Raw genomic sequence first — 19,575 nt, 5'->3', positions numbered from 1 at the left:
CAATGAAGAGACTTCAAAAGTCAATTTGATATTTAATGTTCAACCAAGGAATTTCAGAAAACCTGCAGAGAAATTCCAATTGCTTTAATCCATTTAATAAGAAATAGAAGATTGTCTTCCAGTGTTCAAATTAAACTACCACATTTAGTCATAGATGAAATAAAACTCACTGAAAAATGTGATGATAAATATGTAAACAAATCCTTTAAAGGTCAATTCTACCATGACTTTAACAGTAAAGGATCATCAATCTAAAATAACAGACACATCAGGTGATCAACTATGGAAATTCATCAAATGGCCCGTAGTCCCCAAAATGAAAGAAATGCATCCAAATGAAAACAGATCATCTGAATTGACTGTGTTTGAAATTGAAGTCAGACTGTATTTCTCCTCATTGAATGGATTCAGAACTCAAATCCTTTATTTTAGAACATTTGAAATCTGCTACAGAATAGTTACTGATCTAGAGTCCAGATTGTTAAATGCCTTGAAATGTCATTGATGCTGAAAGATTTCTAGATTTTTAGACATGTAGACGTTGTTTTGTGTGTGTAGAGCTGTGCCTTGCATCATTGTGTGGTTGTGTCTGAGAGTTTGTAATGATTATATTTCAATGATAATCAAATATAAAAAGAGGGCGTCAGCAGCTTTAGCATCACCCACCAAGCTTTAGTTTGATGTTTTCTACTGGATTTATTTCCTTTTTGTGGAATAAAGTTATTTTTAAAACATGATGGCGCTGAAACCAGGGAATTCTGGGATATGTTGGCGTGTATAAATGCACACAAACATCCCACCGACAGCGCTATGTGTTGATTATTTATTGATTTATTCAAACTTTATTTCACATGATGCCATTTTCCAAGGATTCACTTTCAGGTTTGCAATAAGAACATCATTGTAAATAACAAATACACACATGTATAAATCTACTTTAAATGAAACCAAGTCATTGTAATTTTCAAAATAAAAGCACGTTGTTCAACAGAGTTGTACTTTTCCAGCTGCAGACGTTTTTACCGTTTGAAAAAGTTCTCATCTGCTCCAAAACAGCCACCAAAGTCTATTTTGGAGATGTAGCTTCCAGCCTTAAAGGAGGCGGCGCTGTCATGGTGTGGGCTTTCCACTCTGGGATCTGTTTGTTCCCAAAAAGCATCTCAAAGCCATGAGGACTTTTCTGAACTTCCAGTCCCACACAGACACATGAGTTGGTTTGGTTCTCCTGTGTTCTGCAGCAGAGACGTTTTCCTAAACTTGTTGATGACTAAAGTTCTGCTGGGAATTTTCCTCTTCCAAACAGAACCAGAACCCAGACAGTTCTGCCTTTTGTAGAGCTGCTTGCTTCAGTGTGTAGAGGAGTCTTTGATTCTCACATCTGGATCTATTTTGGCTAAAGGTGCTGTTTGCTGGTAACCCCCCCGCTGAGGATGTCTTTCTGTATTTGTGCTTCTGTTCATCACTGATTCAATCAACTTTTCCTCTTTTCACGTTGGTGAATAAGTGAAATAATTCAGATAAATGTGTAGAAAAAACAAAGAAGTGGAGATAAAGAATAACTGGAATTTATTCTAGGAGCATCTTAAATTCAGGGAGAGCCAAGGCGAACACAACAAACAGAACACACCTCTAGTAAACGCAGAAAACAAACTTCCCTCAGATCCTACAAAATAAAAGTCCCAAACCTACATGCTGACTGTCTGACCACTTAAAGAAACAGGAGAACAAGGATTTGATGCAGCTCTCCCCTACAAAGTTGACAGTTTCTCTCTCTTCCAAATCAGCCCATGAGCCCAGCCTGATGTCACCACTGTTAGACTGCAGACTGGGGCTGCTATGCTGCTCCAACTCTTCTATCTGATCCTCAATCATCAATACAACCACTGGCACCTGGTCAGGGGCGTGTCCAACCTGAGAGGTAACCATCCATGACAATCCCCTTCACGTTGTAGCAGTGTTTCCAGCTAGAGCTAGGGCCTCCATCCACATCCGTTTAGAGAAACCGTCCAGGTTTACTTTGAACCAAGAGGAAACTTTTTTATTTAAAATGGAAACTAACTGGAGCCAGGTTAGTTTACCAGCTATTTACTGGTTGTTGTTACAAATTCATATCAGAGTTTATTTGCAGGAAACGACCAAACTTCACAATTTGACCCCATAGTGACGTTTGAGAAGTTAGAATTAGAGGAAGTGCAGTTCTCCATCAGTCCACTGGGGGAGCTGCAGCCCCATAACTGAGAGACAGTGGAGCTGATCTCAGATCAGTTCCTGCTGCAGCTCTGACACTCATCTCCACTTCCTCTGATTCCTCCATCACTCTGCTCTCCACCTCCCAGGAACACCGTCCAGTCACCACATCTCTGCAGACCAGCTGCTGCTGCTGCTCCTCTCTGCTCCTCCAGGAGGAACATCAGACTCTTTAACTCCAGCTGAAGAGAGAAAGTAGAGAGACAGAGATGAAGGAGTGTCTCCTGATCCTGGTCTGTCAGTCAGTGATGCAGCACAGCAGCAGAAAGAGCAGCAGGAGCTTCAGTCCTGTTCAGAGCAGCAGCTTCCTGTCATCTTCACCTGTTGGAGCTTCTGCTGCTCTGATTGGCTGACTGTTGTCCTGAAGCCTGTCATCATTCTCCTCAGAGCTTCACTGAGAAGCTGCAGCTTCACAGGAAACTCTGCATCTTTGCTCTCAGACTAACTTTAGGACCAAACATCTGGAAGCAGCTGGACTGACTCCAACCCTCTACTGACCTCAGAGTCTGTAGTTTGGAGTTTGGACTCTCCACCAGATCCTGGAGCTGCTGAACATCTGAAGACCGAAGGTTGTTGTAACTCAGATCCAGTTCTGTCAGGTGGGACGGGTTGAACTTCAGAGCTGAGACCAGAGCAGCACAGCTGGTCTTTGACAAACTGCAGCCATATAACCTGAATCCAGAAGAAAGAGTTGAGTTTAAAGACAAAGTTCCTGTTTTTCATCCTTCACTTCTTCTAAAGAGATCAGAGCTGAAGAAGATCAGAAAGTTTAGAAAAAGTCCAAAGATGTGAAGCAATAGCAGCAGATCAGAAGAGTCCAGCAGAAGCAGAGAAGAAGAACATTCAGGAACATTCAGGACAACATGCAGCTGCTTCAGGAAAGAAGTCCAGATGTGTGAAAGTCAAACATCAGCCTGTGGCTGCATCCAAACCAACTGAAGTTTCTGCAGCAACAGCAGAAAAAGTCCACTTCCTCTTTCTGCTCAGCTCTTCTCCAAACAGCACTGAATCATGGGAGAATTTCAGCAGCAGGATGCTGGAAAGTCTTCCTCCCAGTTTTCAGGAGATGATCTTCCAGTCCTTCTCTGCTGCAGCCCTTCAAGCAGAGACTTTCAGCTCCAACAGATCAAAGCAGAGAGAAGAAGGAAGTGATGAGGAAGAGTCAGCAGCAAATGTTGGACATTGATCCCTGATCAAGCATGACTTCAGCTCTGAATGAAGAGTCAGAAGCTGCTGGGAGCTTTGATGGATGATGTGATGATGTTTGTGGATGAAAAGGTGAGGATGTTTGTGGAGGATGTGTCTGTCAGAGCAGCATCCAGCTGCAGCAGGACTCTGTCACCCTAACCCTTTGGACTCTCAGCTGCATCTGCTGAAACACAGCAGAACTCAGAGTGCATGTGAGCGTGCACGTGAGGCTGCTGCTTCTGCAGGCGCTTTAAAGGAGTCTCTTGGACCAAAGACACAGAGCAGAGCTGATGAGCCTCATGTCTGCAGTTCAGTCCTAACACAACTTTGTCATCATATTGATGTGAACACAACTGAAACATGGAGTCTGACCTCAGAGTCTGCAGTCTGCAGCCTGGACTCTCCAGAAAACCACACAGATGAAGAACTCCTGGATCCTGCAGGTTGTTCCAGCTCAGGTCCAGTTCTGTCAGATTGGACGGGTTTTTCTTCAGAGCTGAGACCAGAACTTCACAGCTGATCTCTGACAAACTGCAGTCCTTCAACCTGCAATCAGACAGAAAAGTGTGTTCAGGAGCAGTGATGCAGCTGGAGGTCCAGGAACTTGGTCCATTCAGTCAGGTGGGACCCGCCCTGATGAGACACTGACAGATGACATTTTCAGGAGAGATTTTAGATGAAAAATCATGAAGACCTGGAAATGAATTATGCATGGGGGGGGGGGGGGGATTTAGCAATTTATTTTATGACTTTGACCCAAAAACATGAATGTGAATGAAAATGCAGTAGATTTAATATAACTTTAATATAAAATGGAAATGAGAGTTGAAAATGTTTTTTCATCTGAATTATGGAACCAGAAATAAGACAGTTTAAAATCTAATAATTTTAAAAGCTTTGATTTCTAAAATTTTAGATTAAATAGTTTTTCTTCATCTTGAATCCTAAATTGTAAAATACATTTTCAAATGACATCATCACTTTGTAAAATGAATTGTTCATTGAGAATTGAAGATCACTTTGAATTATGGGTAAAAAAAATCTTCAGTAGGAAAATCTTGATCACATTTTAATGGATCTGACACAAATCAAGAGAATATAAAAAAGTTTAAACCGCCTGCAGATATTTTACAGAGGAAGGAGAGAAATGACAGAGCAATGCAATATTGGAGTGTGTCTGAAGGTCACACACACAACAAGCTCTAAGAATTCAACTTCTATTGTTCTGAGTAAAGTCAGCCTGCCCACTTCTCACAACAACACAGATGAAAATAGCAGCTAGCAAGCTACACAAGCGCACACCATACAACACCACAAAGAATCACTTGGAGGCAGAATTAGGAACAAAGAGCATTTTCTGTCAATCCCTCTTCTGTCAGAGTAGAAGATCCAGAAATCAGAAGAGATGAAGAATCAGACACTTCATCAGACGCTTTTCAGCCGTGCAGATATGGAGGTGAACATACTAATGGATTCATTTCAGTGAAATGCTTTATTTGTTTAGGGGTTAAGATATTTAAGTGTTGCGTTGTGTATTTTGTGCTTTTGTGTAGAAGTTTTTATTGTGTTAACAGTGATGGACTGTTGTCCTTTGCTTTGTCTGCGTTTTAACAAACCATTTGTGGTTGTGTGTGTGAATTGTGTGTTTGTGTTTAGTTGGAGTTGTGTTGGTGACATGGCTAAAGGTAGAAAAAGAGAAGCGGGGTCTCTGGGGACAGCTGGAGGTCAAGGGGATTGGGGAACCAGTGTATGCAAAAGCAAATGAAACGCAGCAAGGAGGATCTGATGACGTCTGACAGGACAGAGACGTCTTCCCTCTGGGGGGGTCAGAACAAACAGGAAGATGAGATGCACTTAGGACAGGGAGGTGTGACAAAGCAGGTTTGTCTGGGAACTGCTGATAGAACAGGATGGTGGACGTACAGCACACACACACACTACATAAATAAACACAAAAACACAACTATTGTGGATGAACAGAAAGCTGCAGTTTTAGAGGCTCCTGAATCTCTGATTCTACAACGGATGATGTCATTTCTGCAGAGAAATGTTATATTTGTTAGGAAACTTTATCTGGAATCACTGCAGAGAAATGCTGTTAGTTCACACCCAGCTTTTCCAGACATACGAAGAGTTATGATAAGACTAAAATAATGGACAATAGGACAGACAATGTTTCCATTCATTCTGTCCACTGACGATGCATTCAGAAACTATAATCAGTCATATTGTTGGACACACATCCTAGAGTTCAGCCTCTCCTCAGCTGCAGGTCTGCAGCCTTGAGTTTCTCATGGAGATGAAGTCAGAGCGCTTTGTTTAGAATTGACTGCAAATGCTGCAGAGGAGTGTGTGTGCATGCTGGTGTCTACACAATGTCAGCTACACAACTAATGTTTCTTCAGACTATGATGATAGGATTGAAACTGACAAACTCAGACTAACAACCAAACTACAACAAATGAACCTGAAAGTGAGAAACAATTGTGGATTAAAGGTTTAATATCAAAAGGAAGAAAATAAAATGGAAGACGTCAATAAACGTTTGAGTTACAGCTGGCAGAGGCTGGAAAGAAAGCAATAAATAAATATTTAAATTAAATTAAATATATAAATACAGATTCTACCAAGTAAAGCTTAGTAGTTGAATTTGTCCTAATACTGCCCTTCACTGAGCACATTAAATTAAATATATAAATACAATTTCTCCTAAGTGTAGCTTAGTGGTTGAATTTGTCCTAATCCTGCCCTTCACTGTGCACATCTACACGGCCTCATAAACCACAAGCACTGGTACATTTCCACCATTCTGGGTTACAGTCACTCTACCAGATGGAACTCCACTGCTGAGTGGATGAACTCACTCATGAGACGCAGTTCCTGATTGGTCCAACAGAGGAGCCACTGGCAGACTGGTACTGGGGATTACTAGATCCAGAAACCACAGAGCATGAAGGTATTCTGTCAGCTTTTCTGCTGTGGAAACCTTGGATCTCCAGCCTTGAGCCCTACGTCTCCCCGTCTGACCCCCCCTCAGGTGATTTTTATTACAGATAGAAATGAGTAAACCTGGTAGGAAGGCCCTAATGTAGCCTCCCCGGTTGAAAAGATGGTTTCTCAGACTGATGGTTCACAAGCCTTTATTTCACCGTGTGTGTGTGAACACACCATAAAGCTACAAAAAATACAAATGTATTTTACATCTCTTACCATTTATTCACCATTTCAAGCCTTTAGTTTTATTCATTACTTTAAACCATTAATTGGTTGAATGCTGTAAAGCATTCAACCCTTTGTTTTCCTCTTCTGCCATCTTCCGCCGTTTTTCGGCACTCATCTCCTTCTACAATTTTCAACCTATTTTAACCATTCAACTACTAAAACGTTCAGCTCTTTCAGCTTATTCCTGCTGTGACTTTTGGCTTTTCAAATCCTTCAACTTTTTAAGATATTCCCGGATTTTCCAGGATTTCTTCTCCATTGAAATACATGGAGAATTTTTTGTGCAGAAGTTCACAGTTAAAGTACTTCTACAATTTGATTTGATTTGATTTGAAATGGTTTATTTCAAGCAATCAAATAGAAGTTATACACAAAAGCAATATAAACATCAGTTATACATTCATACAGTAACTAATCAAACTTAGGATAATTAGACATAATTAATAAATATTGCTTGAAAGGGAGTGGAAGGAAGCGAACTTATATAATCCCACCCCGTTATACTATAACCATTTTATTACATGATTTATCAATATCCGGTTCCTAGGTTTTATCAGACAGAATTAAAAATCATAAGGTATCAATAAGGCACATGCCAAAGATGAATTACTTAAGTACTACGTCAAAAATAACTTTTAGAAATTAACATGGCAAATGCAGCATCTGAAATATATGCAAATTATGTTACTTTTAAAAGTCATTCATATGCTTTAAAAAATAATACTATACCAGTAAAATAGACACAACACTGTTTCAGGAATTTTCAAAGCATAATTTCATTAAGTATCAAAAGTTAAAAACATGTGCAAAATTATGCTACATTAGGAAAGATTTTTGAATCAATTTATCAATTTTAGGAGCTAGTAAAGTAATATCATCAAAAGTCAATCAATTTAACAATTTTCAAAAGTGATTAATCATTTGTTTTACTCTTTATATATATATATATATTTATTTATTTTTTTTATTTTTTTTTTATAATAAAGTAATGCTGTTGGGGAAAAATAAAAAGGGTCCATAAGTGTCGATTGTCCAAGGTTGGTATTTCTTCTTTTACTGATAACAGCTGATCTCCTGGGTTCAAAACAGAGTTTATAGTTCTCTTCCATGTTATGTCTGCAGACATTAGATTCAGGTCCATATCCTTCTTCAGCTGATATCAGCTGCGGTGAAAGTTGAGGTCAAGTTGTCTGCAGGTCAGAACCCTGCTGTTATTCAGGTGACGTCAGACATACAGAGAAAGTGATGATTCCTGGTGTCATATTTCTTGAAATTATTTGGCTCTTTGGTTTATTACTCCACGTTGTTTCAGACAACCGTAATCAAGCACTTCTCAAAGTCCTTCATGGTGTTCACCACCAGAACCTTGGTCCGGTCCTCTGGACAGTGGTTTGACGTAAATCCTTCAGCCTTTAACCCAAGTGTTCTCAATCTGCTTACGCTTCCTGAGAAGCCGTGCATGTTTTGAGATTTCAGCATTCCTTCTGGTCAGATGGTCATTCAGATAAGCAGCCGAACCTTTCAGTTGTTTCCTTTGGGTCATCAAAGCTAGCTTGTGTTTGTGATTCACAAACCTGATGAGGATCGCTGGTTTATCCGTCTCCTTTCTCCTGGGGAGCAGGTGGCAGGTCTCAATGGTATTGAGATCCAGGGAAATCCCTTTAGATGTAAGAAATGAATGTATTTGCTGTATCAAAGACTCTGCACCGATCTCCGTATTAGCACTGCCAGCTACGCTAGCATTAGCAGTGCTAGCTCCAGCTGTATTCAGCTTCGCTCGAGGCTTGATTGGTACTCCAGTGAGAATGACATTATTCATCCTTACTTGCTGTTCACATCGTCCATGTGGTCCAGGTCGAGATTCTTCAAGTCCAGGTCCATCGTCCAGGTCGAGATTCTTTTCTCCAGAATCTCGACCTGGTTTTCTCGCTGCTCGTTTTGAGCCCGAAATCTTCGGAACTCTTCCATCATATCCCACAGTGGCGTTAGCTTTGCCGACACTTGATCCATAAAACTTTTCAGCGTTTCTTGAATAATGTCAAGAGACTTTTTGAGTTCTTCATATTCCTTGGGTTTCTTCGGGGCCTGGTCAGCTCTCTTTTTTGGAGAAAAATCAACTTTTTAAGTAATTTGAAGATAGTTGTAATCGCAGAGAGGCACGCCACGCGTCCTGTTGTGTAACCCGGAACCGGAATGAATGAAAAATGAATTTTTCACCTATTTTGACCATTCAACTATTAAAATTTTCTGCTCTTTCATCTTAATCCAGCTATGATATTTTGTCCTTCAAATCCTTGAACCTTTCCAGATATTCCCGGATTTTCCAATCTTTTTGCTCCATTGACCACACCTTTGCTTCTTTAAACAATTGTAACTTTAACATTCTTTTGGTTAGAGACACCGTTCAAACATTTAAATGTTCACAAGGCTTTGGACTTCAACATAAGGCTCAAAACTATTATGGAATGGCAACACCACCTACAGCTTGGCGGCCATTTTGTGCCATAAATGTGAGGTAATTTTAAACTTCTTCAAACTTTCACCTATTTTAACCATTCTACTATTACAATGTTCAACCCTTTCAGCTTATTCCTTACAGCTACAACTTTTGTTCTTTCAAATCTTTGAACTTTAAGATATTCCAAGATTTTCCAGGATTTTCCAAGATTTTGGTTTCATTTATATACATGGAGAATTCTTGAAAACCTTTGTTTCTTTCAAGCATTATAACTTCAACATGCTTTTGGCTAGAGACACTGTTCAAACATTGAAATGCTCACAAGGTTTTGGACTTCGACATACATTTTGAAATTATTATGGGATGCCAAAACAACCTACAGTTTGGCGGCCATTTTGTGCCTAAATGTGATTTTAACCTTCGGTTTTTAACCTATTTTAACCATTCTACTATTGAAATGTTCAACTCTTATAGCTTATTCCTTTCAGCTATCAATTTCGGTCCTTCATATCCTTGAACTTTTCAAGATATTCCAGGATTTATGCTCCATTTAAATACAAGGATAATCCTTGAAAACCTTTGTTTCTTTTAACCATTGTAACTTCAACATGCTTTCAGCTAGAGACACCGTTCAAACATTTAAATGTTCACAAGGCTTTGGACTTCAGAGGTTTTGAAATTATTATGGGATGGCAACACTACCTATGGTTTGAAGGCCATGTTTTGTTGCCAAAATGTGAGGCAATTTTTAACTCCTTCAAACTTTCACCTATTTTAACCATTCTACTATTACAATGTTCAGCTCTTTCAGCTTATTCCTTTCAACTATTACTTTTGGTCCTTCAAATCCTTGAATCTTTCAAGATATTCCAGGATTTTCCAAGATTTTCGCTACATTTAAATACATTGAGAATCCTTAAAAACCTTTGTTTCTTTTAAGCATTATAACTTCAACATGCCTTTACCTAGAGACAACGTTCAAATGTTAAATTGATCATAAGGCTTTGGACTATAATATAGGTTTAGAAATCATTATGGGATGTTGACACAACCTACTGTTTGATGGCCATTTTCTGACCAAATCTGAAGCAAATATTGCAATAAATTCATCCATGGCTGGAACTGAACAAATTGAAATTTCACTGGATCTGGACATATAAGAAATGTGGGCGTGGTTAGCAAACAAACTTCGTTACTAAGGAGGTCCAAAGGTTTACTTTTTCCGATTTGTCTGAAACTGAGGTCGATTTGTTCGTCATCCCCAGGCGACACAAAAATAAAATGGTTGCTATGGAGATAAAATTAATAGAAAAGCCACCGTTTTGAAAAAAAAATGGATTTTCTATCAACTTTTAGAACATGTAGCTTTTACCAATATGGTACTCTCAATATGTTTTTTTGAGTCAGTTGATGATGCTGATTCCAATGCTAGCACTTTTGGCCATTTAGCATCTTCAAATTTTCAACAGTACATCCATTTTTTCAACAATTTCAGCTTTCATGCTTAACTCCTTCTACAAATTTTGACCTTTTTTGGTCATTCTATGTTTACAATGTTCACCTTTGACTTTTGGTCCTTTAACTTTTCAAAATATTCCAAGATTTTCCAGGACAGTTCAGCCATTTTTTCAACAATTTCAGCTTTCATGCTTAACTCCTTCTACAATGTTTTTTCATCATATTTCTGCTTTTATTCAGCAATACAGCATTCAACCCTGCATTTTCTTCTGGAAATGCAGCTCCTTCTAGTTGGTTGAATGCTGTAAAGCATTCAACCCTTTGTTTTCCTGTTTCTCTTTATTTATTACGCTCATCTTCCGCCGTTTTTTGACACTTAACTACTTCTACAATTTTTAACCCATTTTAAACATTCAACTTTTAAAATGTTCAGCTCTTTCGGCTTATGGGTGCTATGACTTTTGGTACTTCTAATCCTTGTCCTTTTTAAGATATTCCAGTTTTTCTGGAAATTTTTGCCCTATTAAAATGCATTGGGAAGTTATGTTGCACGAGGTTCGAAACCCTGTTCGGACCCTTAAAAATTTTTTCTGCCATTTTAATTTTAAAATGTTGAGCTCTTTCAACTTATTACAGTTATTACTTTTGGTCATTCAAATCATTGAACTTTTTAAGATATTCCAGGATTTTCCAGGATTTTTTGCTCCATTAAAATACATAGAGAATCTTTGTGCTTAACTTCTTTTACATGTTTTTACTTACTTTAACCATTGTATGAAACAGTTCAGCTCATTCCTTTCCTTCAAATCTTCAAATTTTCATTAATTCAGCCATTTTTTCAACAATTTCGGGCCTTGTTTAACTCCTACAATTTTTTTACCTCCAAAATCTTTTTTTTTTTTTTACCACATTTGGTCCTTCAAATCCTGCGACTTTTCAAAAGTGAAAACTTATGTTCGTTTTTTCCACGTAAAAAACGAACTGTGGCATGAAATTGTTTCAACTCGGCTTCTCCTAATAAGATAATGCATGATGATACAAAAGTGTTAGCTCAGTGGCTTGGTAAGCAGGTTTATAATACTGAGGTTCTGAGTTCGAGGCTGGCTTCTGACTGCTGCTGCACTCTTTTTTACCTTGCCTTTTTTGATAAAATTCAGTTCCACTAACTCAATTATATTTCGTTACATGGAAGAATTTTCTTTCAGATGGGGTTACTCATAAGCTTTGACTTTTTATCCTTTAACTTTTCAAGATTTTCCAGGATAGTTCAGCCAATTCATCAGCAAGTTCAGCTTTCATTAAGCAGTACAGCATTCAATCTTTGACAACCTTTGAATCTTCCAACACTTACAACTTCCACACAATTTTAGCTAGAGACACCATTCAAACGTTAAAATGATCAGAGCAGCTTAAAGCACACACACAAACACTCAATGTATGTTAGAAAAAACAGTGGGAGCAAATCTAAGTTAGTTCTGATGTATTTTTTATTTTCCTCCTCGTAGCTGGAAGATGCAGTTCAAACATGTGCTCCAGCCATCTTGTGGACAAGCGTCGGGACCCGGGCCTTAGCCCCGCCCACGGCCGCTAAGGCTCATGGGAAGTGTTGATTCCCAAACCATGAGTTAGGTGGCTGTTACGAGAAGTCACTATCATGTTGTTACACCACATAGGTTAGTGGTTAAATGACAATATGATGCTGTGTCATTCAACTAGTTAGCTGATGATCACTATATTTCTCCATTATACATGAATGAGTGTGCTAAGATTAATGGCACATGCATGGATGAGAGAACTAATCGTGAGGTTCAGCATTTGACAGGATGCCCCCTACTGGAGAATGTGCCTGCACTTTTACTGTCAAATGATGAGTGCTTTGCATTACGACATCGAGACTTGAAATCACAATGGGATGGAGACTGTTTGGCAGCCATTTTGTATTTTTATAAATTTGAAACCTTTCTTTCAACCAATGTAACATCAAGATACTACGACGGAGTTTTAGGGCCACGGTGAGGAAAAAAAAATTCTGGCCAACAAGACGAGATTAAAGTCGTTATGTCGACTTTAATCTCGTCATGACGAGAAAAAAACTTGACACAAAAAAAATGTCGAGAAAAAACTCGTGTTGAGATAAAAGTCGAAATAAAGTTTCAAGATTAAAGTCGCAATGTTGTGCTAGAGCAGTGAAGCTGAGTCTTTCAGGAGTATTCAGTGTTATGGCTAATGTTAGTGAGTTAGTGGCTTTGTACTTCAGAGTTTACGACAGAGTTTTATGGCCACCAAAAACAAGTAATTTTATTAGGAGATAAAAACTCGTAAATTTACGGGAAAAAATTCATAGATTAACAAGGAGAAAACACCGAAGTTGTCTGTTTATCTTTTGGCTGACATGAAGCACATGCAGCCTTCACGTTCGCTTGCCTGACGACTTCCGGTTCAGCACGTCCTTCAAAATAAAAGCCACAACCACGTTATACAATAAGAGAGAATTACAAAAATAAAACTGTAATAGGCCGAATCTAGGTCATTTACACCTAAAAGAAGGACAGTAATAGGAGAAACTCAGCTCACACCCTGTCACAGGGCGTGGTTTCTGATGAAGGCCTTAATTGACTGACAGCCACCTCATCTGTGAGCTCAGAGCACCACATATGATGGGTCGGTACATTACCCACCAATTTCCCGCTGTAAATAACATCTTGAGCTCTTCTACCGTTTCTGATCCTAATCCATACGTAGCCCTGGCTGAACTGGACCACTCCCACTCCTGGTTTAAACGCATTGACCTCAGTGATGTTTTCTCTTTTTTCTGTCTGTACAGAGGTCACCAATAGGCCTGTCTTTGACCTTTGGTCTCTGTTTTCTTTCTGTACTGGAGTGTTTATGGAGCCACGACACCTGCAATGCAGACTAGACAAAAGCACACCATTCTGCTGACGTATCTAGTATGTTTTCATCTTCCCTCATTGAATAAAAAAAGCTTGGCGTTTTGCTTTGAGGACAGAGAGAGTGGACAGCCACAAAGCTGGTCGTGTTTCTCCACCTCCCCCCTTTGGCTAAAGGTTTGAACGTTCATGCAGACTCTAGTGTGTCTTTTCATTTCCCAACTGCACATTTCATTTTTGGACGTCCTGAACTACCTGAATCGGAGAAGGCCGGACGAGACGGAAACAAGAATCACAAAGTGAAGCAAGTTTGATCATGGCAGAGGAGATCAGCGCTTCAGCCAGACCATTTACTCAGAGAGAAGTTCTGAAGAGCTTTGATTTGACCAGGATTTAGCATTTAAGGCTCACAGATCTCAGACGTGGAAAACTGCATTTTTCACCTGTGGAATATTGCTAAGATCAGAAATCTACTTTCTAAGAGTGATGCTGAAAAACTCATCCATGCATTTGTTACGTCTAGACTGGATTACTGTAACTCCTTGTTAGCAGCGTGTCCTAAGAGTTCCTTAAGAAGTCTCCAGCTTGTTCAGAACGCAGCAGCTAGATTGTTAGCTGGAACCAGCAGAAGAGATCACATCACTCCTGTGTTGGTTTCACTTCACTGGATCCCAGTTGATTCTAGAATCAAGTTCAAGATCCTCCTGTTAACCTATAAGGCCTTACATGGAATGGCCCCATCCTGTATCAAAGACCTCATAGTGCCTTACCATCCAATCAGAACACTTCACTCACTAAATGCACACATTTGTGTATCTTGTGGAGTCAAACTCACAATTTCCATATGAGAGAAAACATAAAGTTCAGCTGCTTTAATCTCTAGACAGACGGAGACACGCGGGGGGGGGGGGGGGGGGGGGGGACAGGTTAAACCCAGACTTTCTGTCTGTTCTGACAAATGTCAACAAGTTTTAAAATGAATACTAAGACTGATCAGCACTACAATAAAAAAAAAGAATGACTCTGTCCAGGTGTGGAAAAGGTCTCTAACTATATTATAATATAACTATAAATATCAAACTGAGGAAAAAGTAAAACATGTAATTTTTCATGCAATAAAAGCACCATGACAGAAGAACTGAATGTACGTTCATTCTGTCGTCGCCCCACCACACAGCCTGCCCTCCTGATCAGACGATTCAGTTTTTTTATGTCCTTTTTGTTCGCTAGGCTGCAGGTGTATCAGGTTCTGGTCAGATTTTCCAAGGGGGCGGGGGAGGGGCAGTCGAGTATGCTTCCAGAGTGTTTGCATACAGAAGATCAATAGTTCTGTTATTTCGAGTGGGGCAGTCGACATATTGGTGAAAGGTGGGCAAAGTGGTTTCCAGGGACACGTGGTTAAAATCCCCAGTAATAATCATGAACGCCCCTGGGTGCTTGGACTGCAGTTCTGTGGTTGTGTTGTAGATTGTCTGGAGAGCCGCCTGTGCTTCCGCTCTCAGAGGAATGGAAACACAGAGCGGTGGTAAAGCCGGGCAGATCCACGTTAAAATCCAGCACATAGCTGGTTGGCCATGTCTCGGTGAAGATGAGGAGGCTGCTCTCCATATAGCAGCGCTGTGTCCTTATCAGTCCAGTCAGCTCGTCCGTCTTGTTGGACAGGGCGTTAACGTTTCCCATAATGACGGAGGGGATAAATGGTTTGAAACGCCGCCGGTTAGCCGCCTCAGCCTTCAGCTTCGCCTTGTGTTTACGACCAGCTCGGCATCCCCGGTATTTCCGCCTAAGCTCCGATGAAATAACATGACGGATTCCAGGGGTTTTTATGTTCCCTGAGCATCAGTAGTTCATTCCTAAGATAAACCATTCTACTAATGCTGGCTTGCATTAGTAGATCTAAAGGTCTGAAATGCACAAACATTCACACACAGAGCAACGGATGTACAGCCTCACGCAGGCGCAATCAGCAAATCAGAAAAAAGTCATTCTCTCACGCCTGATCATCTCTCACAGCACACTGGTTGAAAAACACTGTAGAGAATCAACATTTGAATGAAAGCTGACCTGAGAGTCTCCAGTTTACAGTCTGGACTCTCCAGTCCGGCTGACAGTAGCTTCACTCCTGAATCCTGCAGGTTGTTGGAACTCAGGTCCAGAAGTCTGAGTCTGGAGGACTGAGAGCTGAGAACTGAGGACAGAGCTGCACAGCTTCTCTCTGACAGATTACAGCTATACAGTCTGCAGAAAACAAAGACAGACAGCAGTTATTGAATCTTTCATGTTTCCATCAGATTCATTTGTTCACTGAAGGTGATTTTCATGAGAGTTCTTACAGAGCTTTGTTGGAGGCTTTGACCACTGGCAGCAGCCTCAGAAGACCCTCCTCTGAACGAGAGTATTTCTGCAGGTCAAACACTTCCAGATCTTCTTCTGATGACAGTAAGATGAAGACCAGAGCAGACCACTGAGCAGGAGACAGTTTATCTATGGAGAGACGTCCTGACCTCAGGACCTGTTGGATCTCCTCCACTAGAGATCCATCATTCAGTTCATTCAGACAGTGGAACAGGTTGATGCTTCTCTCTGTAGACAGATCCTCACTGATCTTCTTCTTGATGAACTGGACTGTTTCCTGATTGGTCTGTGAGCTACTTCCTGTCTGAGTCACTAGACCTCGTAGGAGACTCTGATTGGTCTGCAGTGAAAGACCCAGGAGGAAGCGGAGGAACAAGTCCAGGTGTCCGTTTGGACTCTGTAAGGCCTTCTCCACAGCACTCTGGTAGAACTGGACTGGACGTCTCTTTTTAGGCTGAGAGATCTGTGATTGTTTTTCCTCCATGAGGTTGAGTCCAGAGGTGATGAAGGTCAGGTGGACATGAAGAGCAGCCAGAAACTCCTGAACACTCAGATGGATGAAGCAGAAGACCTTGTCCTGGTACAGGCCTCTCTCCTCTCTAAAGACCTGTGTGAACACTCCTGAGTACACTGAGGCTGCTCTGATATCGATGCCACACTCTGTCAGGTCGGATTCATAGAAGATCAGGTTTCCTTTCTGCAGCTGCTCAAAAGCCAGTTTTCCCAGAGACTCCATCATCTTCCTGCTCTCTGGACTCCAGTGAGGATCTGTCTCAGCTCCTCCATCATACTTGACCTTCTGGACTTTGGCCTGAACCACCAGGAAGTGGATGTACATCTCAGTCAGGCTCTTGGGCAGCTCTCCTCTTCCTCTGCTCTTCAGCAGATCCTCCAGAACTGTAGCAGTGATCCAGCAGAAGACTGGGATGTGGCACATGATGTGGAGGCTTCTGGATCTCTGGATGTGGGAGATGATCCTGCTGGCCTGCTCTTCATCTCTGAACCTCTTCCTGAAGTACTCCTCCTTCTGTGGATCATTGAACCCTCTGACCTCTGTCACCATGTCAACACACTCAGCAGGGATCTGATTGGCTGCTGCAGGTCATGTGGTTATCCAGAGGAGAGCAGAGGGAAGCAGGTTCCCCCTGATGAGGTTTGTCAGCAGATCAGCCACTGAGGTGGACTTTCTAGGGTCCTTCAGGATCTGAGTCTTGTGGAAGTCCAGAGGAAGTCGACTCTCATCCAGACCATCAAAGATGAAGAGGACCTGGAAGTCTTCAAAGCTGCAGATTCCTGCTTGTTTGGTTTCAGGGAAGAAGTGATGAACAAGTTCCACCAAGCTGAACTTCTCCTCTTTCAGCACATTCAGCTCTCTGAAAGTGAATGGAAATGTGAAGTGGAGGTTCTGGTGGGCTTTGCCTTCAGCCCAGTCCAGAGTGAACTTCTGTGTTAAGACTGTTTTCCTGATGCCAGCCACTCCCTTAGTCATCACGGTTCTGATTGGTTCTGGTCTTCCAGCTGGGAGTTGGAAGAGCTCTTCTTGTCTGATGCTTGTTTCTGCTCTGTCTGCTTTCCTGGATGCTGCTTCAATCTGTCTGACCTCATGTTCTTCATTCAGCTCTCCTCTTCCTCCCTCTGTGATGAAGAGCTCTGTGTAGATCTCATTCAGAAGGGTTGGGCTTCCTGCTTTAGCCATCCCCTCAAACACACACTGGAACTTCTTCTTCAGACCAGATTGGACTTCATGTCGACAAGCTAAAGCAGTCAAACCTGAATGAAGACAACAAACAGTAAATCAAGTCTCTGCAGCCCTGAATGATGAGGGTTTGAATCCCTGTTGAGACATCAGGAAATCTTCATTTCTCAGCAGCTGAAACCTTCAGAGAAATCCTCTTACTGCTCTGCAGTCCATCAGCCAGCTCCTCCTGCTTCATTCTCCTTAGGAAGTTCACTGTGATCTTCATCACTGACTCTCTGCTGCTCCTCTGCTCTTCATCTTCAGCCTCCAGCTCCTCCTCTTCCTCCCTGTGACTCAGAAGCTTCTGGATCTTCTTCAGCTCCTTCTTGACAAAAGTGACAATGTTGTCCTCCAGCAGCTGCAACAGAATTCCAGATGAATGAGCCAATCAGAGTGAAGTCATGGAGCCAAACATCAGCTCCATGTTGGACACTCTGACAATCCACTGGTCTGCAAAGTGCAGCATGGAGACGACTGTGGACAGAATGATGGGAAAGTAGTTGTTGTTCATGTACAGACCAGAAAGATGGAGTCCAGCTGTGTTTGATGCTGCTGGACAGACGGACCACTGGGAGTCTCTGAGCTCTGCTGGTCCAGTCTGTGGAGAATCAGCAGCAATCAGCTCCATTCTGTCTGTACTGGTAGGTTGAAACCAAACTAACTAGAGTCATGTCACAGCTAGAATGTTCTAGTTCACAGTTCAGATGGAGAACAACAAACCAATGGATCATATCAACACCTCTCTGTCCATGTCTACAGAGTCACTGAAGTGTCTAGACTGTCTTGGAGCCAAAGGCTGGATTCATGTCTCTGCTGCCCCCATGTCTGGATTCTGAGCAGTTTTCCTAAAGAGGCAGTCCATCCACAGAGGACTCTGTGACCACAGCCCTCCATGATGCTCTGTCCCACCTAGAGCTAGAGGAGAGCTAACAGGGATGCTCTTTGTGGACTGTAGCTCAGCGTTTAACACCATCCTCCCTAACAAACCAATAGAGACACTTGTGGACTTCTGGCTACTCCAGTCATAGCGAGCTGCCTGAGTCCAGAGAACTCTCTCCCAGGAGAACAGAGGAGCAGAAAAGTGGCTTCAGTACGGTGTTTGAGCTCCGGGGACGGCTTTAGAATGCAGAAATGATGTTTCAAGCATTCCTGTGAAACCATGGAAACAATCATGTCCAGAAAAAAAAGCTGATGTTATTCACACGTATGTATGTGCAGTCAGAATGTACATTAGTGCTTTATCGACACGTAAATATTGAGAATATTGGACTTTTTTTTTTAAATTCAAATTGGCTCCATAAACCCACCAGCTGCAGACATGTACATGTGTGCTGAGTGTCCAGCCTCAGCCAGACTCTGCCTTCAGGGGCTCCAAGGTAAACTGAGTCCGTCATAAAACCGTCATTAAACTGGTGTTTTCTAAATATAATGTATTGTATATAGTGTATTCCAGTTATTTCTCTGACCTTTGTGAGCGTTTCTCTCAGTAACTGAAGGAGACCAACTGTCCTCGTCTGGACTTGTCTGAATGTTTTACTGTCCTTAGAGCAGATTAGGTTTTATGTTAAAGTCCTCTACAAGACTTTGAATCTGGTTTTTGTTGTGTTCAATAAAAAATGTAGAGAAATTTCATGAATGAAGGAAACATTGAGTCCTCTGAACCTCATTACACAGACAAAAGTTGTTTAGCTCTGATGATTGATGTTAACTAGCGGATTATCAATAGTTACACTAAAACCTTCATCATTTAACCCTTTCATGCCGTATGTCACTAATTCACAAAATACTCTGAAATCCAGGACTCTACTTCATTTAGTATCAACTTGAATAGAAAAAACACCAAAGAATATTTTTATATAATCAGAAATACTGTCATGAAAGGATTAAATGTTGAATTCACTTCCAGATATGTGATATGATGAACTAAACTTTGTTTAGTAATGGGAGGCATCTGAGGGTGTCACTATACCCATATGGTGCAAAGGGAATAAAAAGGAAGTTGATTGGAAGGGGGGTCTAAG

General features: G+C 41.1%; 1 protein-coding gene across 3 annotated transcripts; it reads right to left on the bottom strand.

Annotated features, from left to right (window-relative positions):
* Positions 1-1,543: 1,543 nt before the first annotated feature.
* On the bottom strand, positions 1,544-19,464 carry LOC144983619 (NACHT, LRR and PYD domains-containing protein 12-like). Of its 3 annotated transcripts, XM_078930518.1 has the most exons (6): positions 17,714-18,063; positions 15,795-17,586; positions 15,526-15,699; positions 3,808-3,981; positions 2,746-2,919; positions 1,544-2,429 (listed from the first exon to the last, which is right to left on the bottom strand). In XM_078930518.1, the coding sequence occupies exons 2-6, from the start codon at positions 16,877-16,879 to the stop codon at positions 2,420-2,422; spliced, it is 1,617 nt and encodes a 538-aa protein (XP_078786644.1). In that variant the 5' UTR covers positions 16,880-17,586; positions 17,714-18,063; the 3' UTR covers positions 1,544-2,419. The 3 variants fall into 3 exon arrangements, with proteins under 3 accessions (XP_078786644.1, XP_078786642.1, XP_078786641.1); XM_078930516.1 differs by lacking the exon at positions 1,544-2,429 and adding an exon at positions 18,074-19,464 and having other exon boundaries at positions 2,817-3,981; positions 17,714-17,912; XM_078930515.1 differs by lacking the exon at positions 1,544-2,429 and having other exon boundaries at positions 2,817-3,981.
* Between the last annotated feature and the right edge of the window lie 111 nt (positions 19,465-19,575).

Source organism: Oryzias latipes, chromosome 2, assembly GCF_053564925.1.
Source record: "Oryzias latipes strain Hd-rR chromosome 2, Olatipes_Hd-rR_3.1".
NCBI classification, from domain to species: Eukaryota; Metazoa; Chordata; class Actinopteri; order Beloniformes; family Adrianichthyidae; genus Oryzias; species Oryzias latipes.
The sequence above is the reverse complement of the archived record's forward strand: the minus strand, read 5'-3'. Positions and strand labels throughout refer to the sequence as shown.

Coding starts and splice junctions, on each gene's coding strand:
- LOC144983619 (XM_078930516.1), bottom strand. CDS start 16,879: ATGGTGACAGAGGTCAGAGGGTTCAATGATCCACAGAAGGAGGAGTAC. Junction 15,700..15,794: donor AAAGCCTCCAACAAAGCTCT/GTAAGAACTCTC, acceptor TGTTTTCTGCAG/ACTGTATAGCTGTAATCTGT. Junction 3,982..15,525: donor TGTAAACTGGAGACTCTCAG/GTCAGCTTTCAT, acceptor GTCTGATTGCAG/GTTGAAGGACTGCAGTTTGT.